We start from the raw sequence: 15,843 nt of genomic DNA on the forward strand, positions 1-15,843 counted from the left end.
AGCTCTTTGCAGTTTTGTTATGTAGCTGTTTCTCTGACAAGGAGACAAAGAGGCACTTTGTCATGTTTGCACTGCAAAAGTGTGCTGAAGTAAAACCACTAAGAGTCAGTCTAAGAGTCTCATAGTTATTAAGGAAATATTCACACTGTTGTAGTGTTAAAGTGAACTTAAGAAGTTAAATTTAAGGTAAAATATAGAAAAAAATCCCGAGTTGAAATTAAGTTATTCGTTTCTTTAAGCCATCATAAAAGAACACAGTTTTAGGCTTTGGTTTTAGTTTAAGTTTTCATGAAAAAAACCTTTCAAAAATCTGTTTTATTCTGTAGAACAATCCTCTCTTTTCTTTGTTTGTTCTCAAAAGAATTGCATTCCACAGGCTTTTCTCTGTATAGAAAGTTTTGGAGTCAAATTCAAATCAGCATCTAACCAATCATGGATGTGTTCCTCCCAAAGGGCTGGTGTTGAGCTTCACTGTCCAGGAGAGGTCAGAGGCCAAATGCCTTTATAACTTACTTTTAGTTCATCTCTTAAATGTATAAATCCAATTGTTAAATGTCTATGACAATCACAGATCTAAAATGACACTGAATAAGTGATTAGAATGACATCAAACACAATATGTTTATCTCCTATGGTTCCTGAGACAATAATAAAAGGTGTAAACATAAGAATAAACTTACACATTGTAGACTTTATGCTTCATGAAAGTAAATGTATAACATGGTTAAACATACATTCACTAAAAAGAAACACAAGACCTAAGAAATATGCTTAGAATAAAAAAGTGTTTCTGCCTTTATGGCTGTGGTGTGTGACAGAGAGAAGGAGGGTGTTGGTGTCTTAGGTGTGCTTCTCCACAAACACTTCAGATTTGATGTGTTCTTTTTCCATACTGGTCCTGATCAACCTGGTGTCAGACACTGAGAACCAATCATCACTCCCTTGATGCTGCATTTCCTTAATGTTCTGATTTAAGCTGTTCGATTCATTCCTGCATACCAAGTTCTGTGTGTTAGGTTGAGTGATCCGAAGGTCACCATGAAGAATGCAAATCCTCTTCTGCAGAGGTGTGGTTTTCCTCACAGCTGACACTTTATGACCCTCACCAGATTCTGGTGGAGGTAGGAGGCATCCTGTTGTCTGCAAGATAGCCGTGAGTGGTCTTTATTAGTAAACAAATGCTCCGTTTCAAGGTGAGTTGTGGGTTAGCTGTCTTCTAAATTAGCTTCATACCGAATTTACAGCTGTGAGAAAGGGTCTGTGGATTCTCTGTGTTGCTCTGGAATGTTCTGCTCCTCAGTCTGATACAACATTATAAATATAAACATATAGCTCAGTGATGATTCACAGCCAGATCTGTAATTGTCTTTCTTCTTGGCTAGATGATGAAGTCATAACATGCATTCCCTTCAGTGTCTTGGCTTTGAAGAAATTAAAAAATGTGAAATCAATAGTCCTAAATGTATAGACTAGGTATACAACATGTTTTGACGTTAAGGTAACGTGATATGTTTCAGTGCCGTCCCATTCCTATTTATTTGCAGCCTCTCACACTCTTTCATTTACCAAGTGATGTCAGTGTAGTCTGTGACGCTTCAATGATTAGGTCTTACAATGAAGAATGGGTTTGGACCACTGAGTCTGGGAACCACCGTGAAGGAAATTTGTGTATCTTTCCTTTGTACCTCCTGGAACAAAAAGAAGAGAGCATCCTAAAGAGCTTTTCCTGATGTACTTCTTTAGTGGAAATCCACAAAGCAGACTGTGTCACACGTCGTTTTGAAGAGACTTGTGTGGGATCTCGTGGATTTCTTAACACTCGTTATGTGATGCTCCAAAACTCCTTTCATTGTAAGAGAATATATCTCAGTTGTAGCCCTCGGAAGCAATTTATCAGCCCACATGATTAAATTGTGTGCACTTTATGTCTTAGCTTCTCTCTCCCTTTCCTTCTTAATCTTTTCCACCATGTCAGCTCTGAAGTGGTATTCAATTTAAATGCAACATGCTGTGTAATGTCTGTGCACTGCTGGCATTTCTATTCAGGTTCTTGCAACGCTACACTAGCCAGAAGCTCATGGTGTTCCATCTTTATTAATGTGTCTTGCCACCAATTTGGCCCTCCTGCAGTGCTGCCACCCGCCCTCTCACTTCTCCTCCCATTGCGAGTTATCTGAATCAAAAGGCTATGACCTTTCTGAATCATTAAGGCTTCCTGTGAGGCTGCTTTATGGCTCATCAGACTGTGCAATATAGACATCACTTTCCTTCTCACCACGCTTGACTCAATGGTTATGGTTTCCTTGCTGCCGGAGATCCTTTTGTAACAAGCTCCAGTGAGTAATGTCAAAATGAACATTTTTCTTTAAGAGGCTATAGGTCCCCAAAGACATTTTCCTTCCAGAGTTAATTAATGAGGCATGTTGGTGATAAAATCATCAGTGTTGCTTCATTAGCCGTTTCACAGTTCATATGTAAACAGTAAGTCATCATGTAAAATGGAGTTTGGAAGCACTTACATGGTGCTCTTCTTTCTTAGCAGTTTACAAAGAGCTTTACAGTTTTTGTGTCTTGCTCATTTACATTTCAGACTGTGGACAGATGGATCAGGGGACCAAACCATCAACCCCCTCTACCATCTGATCCATAGCAGCCCCCAGAGCTTTCTCAAGCAGCATTAAAGATATATGGCACATACCCTATGGCAAAGGCTTTAGCTTTTTTATGTTAAAGGATAAGATTGGTGATATTTATTTTTATTGTTTATCATTCTCATTGTTAGCAAATTATAAAAACACCTAAAGCAATACACTGATTCAACTACTGCCTGTGAATCTGGAGCCTGACATCATATTTTTCTGTTCCATAGAGCTCATTGCTGTCCAAAAAGCAATTCTGTCTCATGGAAATACTGTTCATAGCACACACGTACTAATTTGTTATGCAAGTTATGTTTTACTGGAAAACATACAACAACCAACAACAACATTTAAGCCACTTAAAAGTGAAGTAAATAACACTATATCATTACAACGGCACCTGTTAAGTCAAAGGCTCTACACTGGAATAAAACTTAGATCAGGACCCTACAATATAAGTAACTTAAATTTCAGCGTTAAAAATCTACATAATTATATATCACACCAAATTACAGGACTTATTTAAAACTTAAGGTGTAGGCCCTTGTCTCCAGCTAATCCAGAAAAAATAAGGTTTAGACTCTACAAATTGCTGCAAATACAGGCCAACAAAACAACAGCTCCCTTTAAACGAGAAGAGACTCCCAGCAGAACCAAGCTCTGGGAAGGTGGTTATCTGCTTCAATGATGGGGTATTTATTTTTTTATTTAGCATTTATTTAACCAGGTTTGTCGCACTGAGATCAGAGATCTCCTTTACAAGGGAGACCTGGCCAAGAGGGCAGCAGCATAGCTACATTAAAAAAGAACAAAAGATCAAATTAACAACATTAAAACTTGCTCACACATAACACTTGCACACAGACAAGGTAGACTGTAATGATTTCACCAGAACTTTAAACTCATTCAGCGTAACAAGGGCTTGAAGTTGAAGTTGAGATTGTAGTTAATTCCAAGTATTAGGTGCAGAAAACCAAAATGCTTTCTTGACCAGTTCAGTACTTTGGAGATGACAAATTGCAAAGTATCCATAGATCAGAGACTGTGACTTCCATGTTTCCTTGTTAAAAGACAAGACAAAAAAGAAGTAACAATACCCAAAATGGTTTTGTAAATAAACACATACTAATAACTGAGATGTCGAGCACTTAAAGATGTCCAGTTAACTTTAGTATAGAGTACACAATGGTGATTAAGGGGACCACATTTGATAGTGAATCTCAGTGCCCCATGGTAGACACTATCCAGCATGCTAAGACAATTAGCAGAAGCCTTCACATACAACACCTCTCCATAGTGAATAACAGGCAAAAAGGTTGTTTCCACCAATTTCTGTTTCACACAAAAAGAAAAGCAAGATTTATTTCTGCAATAAATTAAGCATCATGGAAAAAAAATTAGGAGTTAAATTATTGGCTGCAATTGGCGTTTATGTCTGACTCAACTGACACCAAAAAGACTAAAATGACCAAAAATGCACAAAAATGAAATTTTTTTTAAAAAAAGTCCTGTTTTTGTTTGTTGTTCTTTTTATAGCCGCTACAAATTTTTGCACAAAAGAAATTTGGAAACTGTAGATGTAAATATTTTGGGGGGGACAGTACTAACTTTTCAAACGTTGACCTTGACACTGAAATAGTAGTCGGCATAACTCCACTTCTATGAGTATGTGCTCAACACTTTAATGAACTTAGCTCTTTGTGGCTCCGCCTCAGCCCTCTGACACAGATCTTTGCGCTCATTGCCCAAAGAGCAATCGGACACTGCAGTCCCCTGCAGAAACATACACTGAAAAAGAGAGCCAGCTAGGCCTGAACTCAGCAAGCTAAACAGCAGCTTTGCTATTAGTTATCACCTAAGGCAAAAGCTGCTAGGACTGATGTTTTCCCAGCTGGGTATCAGCCCTGACCTATCAAGGCCAGCAACTGAATGAGTGAGAAAAAAACTAAACAAAAATTATCATATTAGATGTATGACATAATATCCTGATAAGTGGCCTCTTCCATTGTAGCAGTCATATATTTGCTGTGCCACTGCAGGATGGGAATGTGAAAATATGTGTCTGTCAACTCATGGATGTCAAGTACCCACTTGTAGACAGAAAAGCAGAAAAAGAATGGACTGTTGCTAAGTGGTCAAAAGTCCCCTTTTAAGATGCATTTGCATTTCTTTTGGAAATCAAGGTCCTAGAGTTTGGAGGAAGAGTGGAGAGCCACAGGATCAAAGCTGCTTGAAGTTTCCATGATGATGATTGATGATGATTCAGGTGCCATATCATCTGCTGCTGTTGTTCCACTATGTATAATCAGTGCAGTTAAGTACAAAATCAATGCAGCCATCTACCAGCAGATCTTGGAGCACTACATGCTTTTGTCAGCTGAAGAACTTTTCAGAGATGCAGATTTTGTCTTCCAGCAGGACCTGGCATCTCGTCACTTTGCTCAACTCAGTAGTGGTTCATGGCCTATGGCATTACAGTGCTTGATTGGCCAGCCAACTCCCCAGAACAACAATCCCATAGAAAACCCGTCGAGTTTTGTCAAGAGGAGAATGGGATGAACCAGGCCCAACAATAAGGAAGAGCTGAAGGCAGCTGTCAAGGCAACCTGAGCATCATTACACCTCAGCAGTTCCACAGGCTGAGTGCCTCCATGCCATGCCATACTGCTGCAGTAATTTGAGCAAAGGGAGCCCCGACCAAGTATTGACAGAACATACATGAACATACTTTTCATACATTATAAAACCAGGTCATTTTTGAGTTGATCATTGCTGATCTTTTGAAATATTCTAATATGCTGAGATTGATTTTCAGGAGGATTCATGAGCTGTAAGCTTTTAGGGGCAAAGTTAAAACAAATCAAGGCTTGAAATATTTCAGTTTATGAGTCCTGAGTCTAGGATGTGTATTTTTTCACTTTGAGCAATGTCTGATAAAAAAAAAAATCAAATCTTTTCCATCGTATTCTAATTATATGAGATGCCCTTGTACAATATATGATATTAATTTATATAATTCTGCAGAAAAAAAATCTGTCTCCTGCTAATCTAGGAGTGTGTCAAATCTATACATGTCACCAATTTACTGTGTTGGATGCACTCCAGGAGATGTCTGGTGGCAGAGAGGGGCCCAAGCAGAGAAGATGTGAGGCGACCAGTGATGAGTTATGATGCGGCCACTTCATCCATCTCATGAAGTGAGATGGATGAAGAGCATGTATAAAACAATTAAGCTTTTTATGCCGATCTAGCAGAATCTTTGCTACAATAGATTTTTTTTAAAAAATGGACTCACTCCAGTACAGCATTATAGTATTCTTAGTAATGCTGCCATATCCTTGGCAACACTAGCAATCTCATGCATGGGCTAGAGGGTAACACAAATGTGCACGTTTAGAAAACAAGTGACACGGTAACAAATACCACTAACAAAACGTAGAAATTTCTCAGGAATAATGCAATATATATATATAGATACTGAAAGGCCTCTGCTGTGCACTCCAATCCCACTTTTACCAAGTTTTTACATTTTTAGCTTTTGTTTATGTTCAAGTGTGTAAAAATGCTCACTTACAGAATTATTAAAATAAAGAGTGATATATGGTAAGCTGTAATGCAGGTTGTCCTTTTATCACAAAGCTGGCAGTTCGATGTCCTCCATATGCCGAAGTGTACTTGGGCAAGACAGCATACACCAAGTTCCTCCCAATGGCAGGCGAGCACCTGGCATGACATCTCTGCTACTGTTGGTGTGTGAGAATAGGAAACACTGTTAATTGCTTTGCGTCCCACTCAGGTAAAAACAAACAAAAAAAAGCGTTACATAAGTGCAAACTATTTATCATGTCATTTCTTTAGATTTTTTTCTACATTTGAACATAGAGCAGAAATATCACCTTTTTAACAGTATCAAGAAAAGCTGAAAATAAACAACTTGATGAAAGTAGAATACACACAACGCTGCAATTTTACCCTATTCTTCTTTCAAAGCTGCTGAAGCTCTGTCAGGTTGCACAAGGTCATGAGCAAACCACCCTTTTCAAGTCCAGCCACAAACGGGATTGAGAATTGAGCTCTGACTCGACCACTATGGAATACTCACCTTGTTGTCTTTAAACCATTTCTGCTTTGGCTGTATGCTTCAAGTCACTGTCCTGCTGGAAAACAAAATCTTCTACCAAGCCACACTTAGAATAGAATGGGTCTATATTGTCAGTGTTACAGAAAACAACAAAAATCAGTTTAGCACTCTGTGTATAGCAGCAATAAACATAGACTATTCTCTTGCAGATTGCATCAATTTTTCCTCTGGGGCTTGAATATACTTCATTCTATATAGCATTCATTTTAACCTCTACCCTGACAGTCCTTCCATGACTTGCTGCAGAGATGCATCCCTACATTATGATGCTGAAGCGTGAATACTCCTTCAGAGGAGTCATAAGGTTCTTCACAGTCTCCCTCACTTGTCTCTTTGCTTTTCTTTTGTCATTTTTTGGCCTTTTTAGGCTTTATTATATAGGACAGTGGAGAGAGAGAAACAGGAAACGTGGGGAGGAGAGTGGGGGATGCCATGCAGCAAATGGCTGTGGATCGGACTCAAACCCATAAAGAAAATGTTCTTGTATCCATCTCTGATTTACACTTTTGAAAGATTCTTGTCACAGAGTGGCTTGGAGTGTTCTTTTGTTGTAAGGACGTAGTTATACCCGGAAGTACTAATTCATCAATAACTGTACCTTCCAGACACAGATGTCTTTATACCGCAATCACGTGAAACACATTCACTGTAGTCAAGTCACCTTCACTACACTATTTGTGACTTCTAGCACCAACTGGCCGCACCTGTGTTGAATTAAATAAATCACTTTAAAAGGGCTGAATAATAATAAATTTTTTATATAGTACTTATACAGTCTCTTATTTTATGATTTATAATTTAAATAATTGAAATTACTTTGTAGAAATCTGTTCATGACATGAGTCTTTTGTTTTCCTCACAGAGACAAACATGAATTTGCTGTGTGATCACATGTGGATAACATGCCACTACATGTCACATGGAAGCACAATATGTCAAAACATGTGGACCACACGTGGAAAATTTCTCCACAATATGTGGGACCATGACACAAATACACACTTTCTAAGTTCCATCCTCACATTTTTAATAAGTGCTGTAATATGTGGACCATTTCTCCAAGTGCAACAGCTCAAAGGTAGGAGAGGGAAACTATTTAAAGGACGGCATTTGGTTGTATTCAGTGCAGTAACAATCACGTTATATATTTTTCCTTTTTTACAGGGAATACACATGGGTTCCACATGTAGTCTGAAGGGTTTCACACATATACATCATAAAGGTGTACCAAAACCACATTTACCATTTGAAAAGTCTATGTTTTACAAATGATTTTTGCATGTTTTCAAAAATTAAATCCCCATTTGCAAAACCACATGACATGAACACGTGAAATTCATTTGATTTTCCGATAAGGGGTAAGTAATTTTCCAAAAAGACGAATTAAACTAACCATGATTTAGTGTTGAAAGGCAATAGGAGGCAAAAATTCCCAAGTAGGGTTCATGTTTTTTGATGCACTGCTGCTCTGAGGTCCAAACTTCAAATTCAGAACTCAATATGTAGAGAGTAAATGTAAATTTGGGAATGGTCTGAAAACTTCATATAACTTTCACGATATTTTCTCTCACAAGAAAATTGATGACATGACCTAGGTGAGGTGGAAAGGAACGACCTCTATGTGAAGGCAACCATGGCCATTAAGAGGTATATTAAAACTTTATACACTTCCCTATGTAACTATATTTTTCATTTAATTGTATACTAATGTTTACTTTAAATAAATTCTTCATTTTAGGTATTTAGTACTTCATAAAAATCTACCTTGTAATAGTTGTTTTTGGCAACATTGCATGACATATGCCCCTTTGAGACACGCACCTCTTTGTGTTAACTGGCAATTTAAAGAAAAATGTGAAATTCTGATAAATAGACAGGATTTTAATTGATGACTGACTTCAACATGTCACATTCTAAATATGTACCTTGGTGATTTTTCTGTAAGTCGGGATGGCAGTTTCTAGCTCGGATCCTCCTTAGAGAACTGCTCTCCATCGAAGGACACGATGACTGGACTGTAAGAGTCATACATTATATGTAAATTCATGTACTGTCTAGTCTGACGTGTTACATGCTAACTATTATGCATGTACAGTGGCTCTTTCAGTAAAGGTCCGACATGTCTGAAGACCATAATCGTAAGAGTCACCTATCTCTGGATGACACAAACTTGTCGCTTTGGTGGCTTAACAAAACATCAGCGTCACATTACAAATCTGAAAAGGGCTTTAAAGAGCAGAGCAGAGGCATAAAATAATAGGTCACAGTACCTTTAACACAAACATAAATACAACATTTTCAAAAGTAGCTTAACTTGAATATTCTGATGAAAGATGTCATAGCAGGAAAGCCATAGGAATCCATAACAATAAAGATGGCTGTATTCCAGTAAGACATCATTAGTTTTTATTAGTGTCATTAGGTCTTCCTGCTCTAACAAATCAAACTTATTACATTTAAAATAATTTATTGCTGCTGATATGGAAACGTCATTACAAACTGTTGGCTGACTTCGGCATGTTATACCATTTTTCAGCTCATGGACCACCAGCAGTGATTGATGAACTACTTATCATCTTCATACAAGACTTCATCTATTAACACATCATTGTCATCAACAGGGATTTCCTGACACATCTGCTCTTTGAAGGCCAAGGCAATGGTGTAGGGCTTTCCTTTGGGGTGTCTGTCACATCGCTCCAAGAAGGTGTCATAGAAGCCCTTCCCTCTTCCCAGACGTTTCCCAAACCGGTCAAAGCCCAGGCCCGGCATCAAGATCAGGTCCAGACCTCCTGGACAGTGAGAGTACACAGTGTAGTCAATGTTATCTGGAAAACATCTGAATTTGTGTGCATGTATGGATATTTGATGTAACTCTCCATGTACAGCTTTTAATATCTACAGATATCTTAGAGTTTATACATTTAATGTAATACATTCAAACAATTTAAGACATTAAATGTAGTAATGGTCCCCTCTATCATGCAAGACTGCAAGAACTCATAAGCACAAAAAGGAAGAGTGTTGCGTGGTTTTCAGGGAGGGGTTGAGACAGGCTCTGGGTGGTCAGGAGGTGCTTCCAGATGACTGGACAACTACAGCTAATGTGATCAAGGAAAAAGTATGAGAGTACTTGATGTGTCATTTGGAAGGAAAGTAAATAAGGAGACTTGGTTGTGGAATTGGGAAGTGCAGGCGTGTATACAGAGAAAGAAGTTAGCTAAGAAGACGTGGGACACTGAGAGGACTGAAGAGAGTAGACAGGAGTACAGGGAGATGCAGTGTAAGGTGAAAGTAGAGGTGGTAAAGGCCACATGTACAATGACTTGTATGCTAGGTTGGACTGTAAGGAGAGAGAGACTGATTTTTATAGGTTGGCGAGGCAGTCAATCCCTGAGCTGAGTCATCTGTCTCCAGACCAGCAAGAGGAGCGAGAGGCCATCATGCTCATCATCATGCTCATCAACACCAAGCCAGGTTGCACAAACCTCATTCAACGTGAGTTATGTCTCCATTGTCCAAACCAGCTACGGATCAGGGAAACTACCACCAGTGTATTTGCTAAGCTAATGCCTGCACTGAAGCAGAAGGTGAAGGACATGCTCACTATGGTCATCGCGAAGCCATCTAGAGGTCAGTGTTGTGCAGTCCCCAGGAAAGACAACACAAGACAGACATTTTGTGTTAATTTCTCTAAACTGAATGCAGTCTCTGCTTTTGACGCCTATCCTATGCCAAGAGTAAAGGACTTGATGGAGCACTTGGGAACAACAAGTATGTTACAACACATGACCTTTGTAGATGCTATTGGCAGGGGCCACTGACTGAGCCATCTAAAGACTAAAAAATGTTTAGGGTCCCTAGTGGACCTTATCATTTCAGAACAATACTGTTTGAACTGCATGGAGCTCCAGCTATGTCTCAGCTGCTGGTGGATGAAGTTCTGTGAGGAGCTGATGGCTACACTGCAGCATATACTGATGACATTGTGCTGTCATCTTGTATGTCCTTCAAAGGACCCTTAAACTTGAACTCGTCATCATTGCATGCCAATTTCACATCAAAATGCGGAGTATCTTGGTTATATCATTAGGGTGGGGTCACCTGCCCCCAGATGAGTAAGACTGAAGCCTTAGCTTCCTATCCTCCTCCAACTACAAAGATGATGGTAAAATTGCTGCTTACTGAGCAGGTATGACAAGTCCTATTACATAAACACACATGTTGCCAGACAGCCTAATCCAAGTAGAAAAGAGTTGTTGAGGTTAAAAATGGTTCTCCAAATGTAACTAAGGAAAAAATATTTCAATTTGGGCCTACTTGTCATTTCGGTTTTCTCTAGGTACTCCTGCTTCCTCCTACAGTCCAAAAACATGCTCAGATTAAGTGGTGATTCTAAATTGTTCGTAGGCGTGAATGTGATTGTTTGTCTCTATGTGTAGTCCTGTGATAGACTGGTGACCTGTCCAGGGTGTCCCCTACCTTCACCCTAAGTCAGCTGGGATAGACTCCAGCTCTCCCATAACCCTAATATTGCTTAAGTGGTGTATAGATGATGGATGGATGGATGGATGGATGGATGGATGGATGGATGGATGGATGGATGGATGGATGGATGGATGGATGGATATTTGTCATTTTCTGACCTCACTTTGTAGGCTGGAGGAATACGACTTCCTCTACCTATTACACTTAATAAATTCATATAATCTTTGGAAGAGATGCTTGAAGGTAAACTCTTTAGCAGTTACTATAAATACACATGCATTCACACTAACTGTTGGCACATAATCCAGTTTGTGACATCAGTCTTAAAAGAACCTGCCTGTCAGTTTTTCACAGCTAAATTATGTGAGGAGCACACTGTCCATGGACAGTCACTGCATCTCTAATTGTTGGTTGCTTTGGCTCGCTCTATATGCTGTTGCATTTAGACTGAATTTTTGCTGGTTACCAATCTTTCTGCATCCTTGTCCATCTTTGTGAGGTCTCATAATCCTATTTTTCAATTCAAATCTTTTTCATGTGGAGCCATAATGCAGACACACATATGGAGATAAAATTAAGACAGTTTTGGTGTTCATAGGTATACAGGTGTACTTAATTTTGGATTTTCTAACTTGTGTGCCAGTGATCACCTGTATTCACTTTTGTTGCAGTTTCTACTTTGGTCCTGTATTTTCAATACAGGAGTTGTTTTTAACTGCACATAAAATGAAATACTGTATTTATCAATTAAAAAAATAATGCAGTTATTGAGATGTGATTGAATTTCAGATCATTTAACACATTTAAGCAATTTTGCTCAGGGATGCACTCACTTCAATTACATACAAGTGAAAAACTGGGAAAGACTTGATGATAAGGAGTTGAGTTACAACTGTTTGATACTGTAATAGTGTTCGAGTAAAACTCAAGTTGCTGACTAACTGGTTACTGATTTAGAAGGCAGGGGATGATCAGCTACAATCATTTGTTTCCCATCCCTATGCATGAGCCTTGCAAAAAAAAGTATCTGGGCTGCAACTCCAGATTGTGCTACATCGATGCCAAAGAAAATATTTCACCACCGCTGAAGCATATGAAAAGTTTCGACAGTGTTCAAGCACCTGTAGCCCTAAAAAAATTACATACATTGGTAATATTAAAAATAATGATTCCTATCAATACAAGATTGCTTTTTCAAAAGTCAGTGTCTGGGTACTAATTAATTACTGTGATTACTTTTAGGGTCATTATTTTTGAAATTGATTGTGGTGTAAGTGTGTGAGTGTGAGTGTGTGTGTGTGTGTGTGTGTGTGCGTGTGTGTGTGTGTGTGTGTGTGTGTGTGTGTGTGCACATATGTGAGAACTTGCTGACCTGTGGCCAGTGCTTCATCTCGGCTGTTGTCATCTTCAGCAGGCTGTCGGATGTTCCAGGATGTCAGCGGCAGTGTGTCCATGTCTTGCACACTGTTGAGCTTCAACATGTCCATATGATTGCTGTTGGTCTCATATTTGGGGATGAAGCAGGTTTTGCCCCTTTTAAACACGTCTCTGAGGATTTCCTGAGTACACACTTCATCATTCATGCTGAGAAACACTGCAATCCGCTGAGAGGACACATATTTGGGATGTCTGAACAACTAAAAGAAAATACAGAGGAAAAGAAAGTTAGAATCAACAGCATTATCGGAGCCAAAGAGCACATAATTAACAAATTAATCCCACTCATTCAAGATACTGTAATCTTCTTTTCAATGATCAATAAAAAGATTTTAAAAAGCTTAATACTTGTGCATAAATAAACAGAACAATCAGGGGCATGTTGAATCCACAGTCACAAGGCCAGTCTCAAAAATTCAAAAATAGTCCTCTATAATGGTTCATTAAATGATCAGCATTTACATAACAACTAGGATGTTAATAAATTTTAGTAAGGGCAGCTGGTCAAACACATCAATTTTTATAAATGTAATATTTCCTATGAGTTGGATTCTAAACATCAAAATCATTCTATAGTCCTTTCAGCCACTCCTTCACATTGATCTGATGGCAGCTGAAGGTCAGAGCTTCACGTCTGAATGAACGCTGTCATTTTTCTGTAAAAAGCATGACAGCAATCTTAAGCTCTTTTCAGACATGAGATACACATCACTGCTGCTTCATCAGTCTGTTGCAGTGATGGCATTGTTTCATTTAGTTAGAGGTCACCTTTATGTTCCAGATGTTCTCCGTGGCTTCACTCAGACATACCACCTCAGTCATGGTATGCATACGCTACTTGCAAGCTTATCAAACTGTCCAAATAACTGACTAGTTTCTTTGTGATTTCCTTAAAAAAAAAAAAAAAAATAATAATAATAATTCTGTCCAAGTGTGACAATAATCTAACTACTACTGTACCACCAGTAAAATAATGACTTGTTACACATGGATATATGTGTGCAACTCTCCCTCTTCAGAGATGCTCATGTGATTCCTGCTGTCTGATGCTGCATGTGTTTAATAAACTCAGAGGAAACACTCCAACAAACAGCTGGAAGCAACAAACTTCATTTCAACTCCTGTTAATGTTTTGATAACACAGAGAGCATTATTAGTCTGAGCCTGATTTTTGTAGACGTTTTAGTTTGGAATGATGTTAAAGTGTAGAGCAAAGAGAATGAGAAAGGTGTATGGTGATTTTGACTGCGGTCTGTGTACTTTTCTCTCTGTCATGCTTTTGTATTATTATTATTTTGCTGAAATGTGGAATCAGGGCTGCACAGTGGTTTGCTGGTTAGCACCGTGGGTTTTCTCCAGCTTCCTCCCACAGTCCAAAAACATGCTAAGGTTCATAAGTGATTCTAAATTGTCTGTAGGTGTGAATGTGAGTGTGCTAGTTTGTCTCTATGTGTAGCCCTGGGACAGACTGGTGACCTGTCCAGGTGAACTTTCCCCAGGTGTGGATAGACTCCAGCCCCCCATGACCCCAATGAGGATGACGTGGTGAATAGATGATGGATGGATGGATGAAATGTGGAATCACTTCACAGCATGCAGTCCAGACTTGTGCCAGTTAAAAGTGACATGGAAGTGTAACTAGGTCTGACCTAGTAAGATTGGAAAACAAGCCACAATGTGTACTTTATAAGATGCAGTAAAATGATCAGTTCCAGCACATCTACTAACCATGTCCAAGGCAGTGGGTTGTAATTTGGTCTAAGTGCACACAGCTAGTAAAGCTAATAGGTTGGTCCATATAACACGATATTTGCTGACGCTTCCAGGACCTACAGGACCTTTCCTTACCTTCTGTGAAACGACCAGAGACTGTCGTCGTTTCTCCGCCTCACTCAGCGCTGCAACTCTTCGCTTGACTTCTCTCCTCAGAGCCTGCTTTGCTGCACGCAGGGCGGCCATCGGCTGGCTGACTACAGATCAGCTATAAGAGAGGATTTAACCACTAGTTCACTGGTGTTTGTGTGTCTGCGGGTCTGTGGAGTGGAGGACGTGATCTCAGAATCTGTTCTGCTTCATGCGACTTTCCGCGAGTTAAACATTCACAGACACATGATTAGTAGTAAAGAACTTCTGGGAACTGCTGTGGACTACACAGGAATGAAGCCCGGCACGTGGACTACTATTTCTTCTTCCTGTTTTAGATTTATTGTAGACGGGAAATAGATTTCAGGCACATTACCGCCACCTTCTGATCTGGAGTGTGGAACAAAGATCTATCGTCTTTCTAAGTACTTTTCATTCATGCATTCATTCATTCATAAATAAATACATACATTTTATATTGCATTCATTATTATTCTATTTTATCTGCCTTCTCATTACCACCAATTACAACATTTGCAGGAACCCACACAAAACTGTCAGAAAACACAACTGACAAATTCTAAATAATGATTACAACTTTTTAAATAATGGCAAACTAGAAAGATTTAAATATCTGTGGTGCTGCACACTAAACCACAAAGAATCTGGTGCTGGGTATGAGATGGAGCATAGAGAACTGATAATGATCACCTTCTGACTTGCATAAAACATTTAAAACAGCGTTTCCAAATTGGTGTGACCTCGCAATGTCAGGAAAGAGAATCACAGACTGAATATCAGTGTTACTTTGCCCTTCCTTGTTTGTAGTTGCAGTGTCATGTTAAAGCACATATAGAGCCATGCACTAAAAATACAAACCAAAACAATGCAGGTAAAATTTATTTAAAAATGTGTATGGCTTAGGGTTACAAAGAAGAAAAGCCTGCATTCTCAAACTATTAGAGCCGTGCATACAGCTGACAGCAGCTGATGATGTGCTTCTTCTTTCAAATCATATGTGCTATTTTCACTGTTGTGCTACAATTCACCAGAGATTGGTCACAGTCTGGCAAAGAGAGAAGAGCCAGGGCAACAGGCTTTAAACAAAGTGAGACATCCTCACCTCAGAGCATCAGTTTAAAGCAAAATCATTTAAATATGACTCCATCCTCGAGATGCACGGAGGCTGAAATTAGTGAAATGACTGTGCAAACGTTTGAGAACAATTGTTCTTTCAATTGAGGTCAGTTTCTACATAGAAAGAAGGGAGTCAGT

The 15,843-nt window shown here is 39.1% G+C and overlaps 1 protein-coding gene across 1 annotated transcript; it reads right to left on the bottom strand.

Moving 5' to 3' along the window:
- Positions 1-9,034: 9,034 nt before the first annotated feature.
- Positions 9,035-14,877, bottom strand: mthfs (5,10-methenyltetrahydrofolate synthetase (5-formyltetrahydrofolate cyclo-ligase)). Its single transcript, XM_023289062.3, has 3 exons — positions 14,554-14,877; positions 12,641-12,905; positions 9,035-9,572 (listed from the first exon to the last, which is right to left on the bottom strand). Exons 1-3 carry the CDS (start codon positions 14,662-14,664, stop codon positions 9,346-9,348), a joined length of 603 nt encoding a protein of 200 aa, XP_023144830.2. The 5' UTR covers positions 14,665-14,877; the 3' UTR covers positions 9,035-9,345.
- Positions 14,878-15,843: the final 966 nt, after the last annotated feature.

The sequence above is a fragment of the Amphiprion ocellaris genome, chromosome 1 (assembly GCF_022539595.1).
Source record: "Amphiprion ocellaris isolate individual 3 ecotype Okinawa chromosome 1, ASM2253959v1, whole genome shotgun sequence".
NCBI lineage: Eukaryota > Metazoa > Chordata > Actinopteri > Pomacentridae > Amphiprion > Amphiprion ocellaris.

What these genes read in the sequence shown, in the direction of transcription:
- mthfs (XM_023289062.3), bottom strand. Translation starts at nt 14,664, where the DNA reads ATGGCCGCCCTGCGTGCAGCAAAGCAGGCTCTGAGGAGAGAAGTCAAG. An exon ending in CTCTGGTCGTTTCACAGAAG is followed by an intron (nt 12,906 to 14,553) that starts GTAAGGAAAGGT and finishes ATTTTCTTTTAG; the next exon opens with TTGTTCAGACATCCCAAATA. An exon ending in AGATGAAGCACTGGCCACAG is followed by an intron (nt 9,573 to 12,640) that starts GTCAGCAAGTTC and finishes CTCACTGTCCAG; the next exon opens with GAGGTCTGGACCTGATCTTG.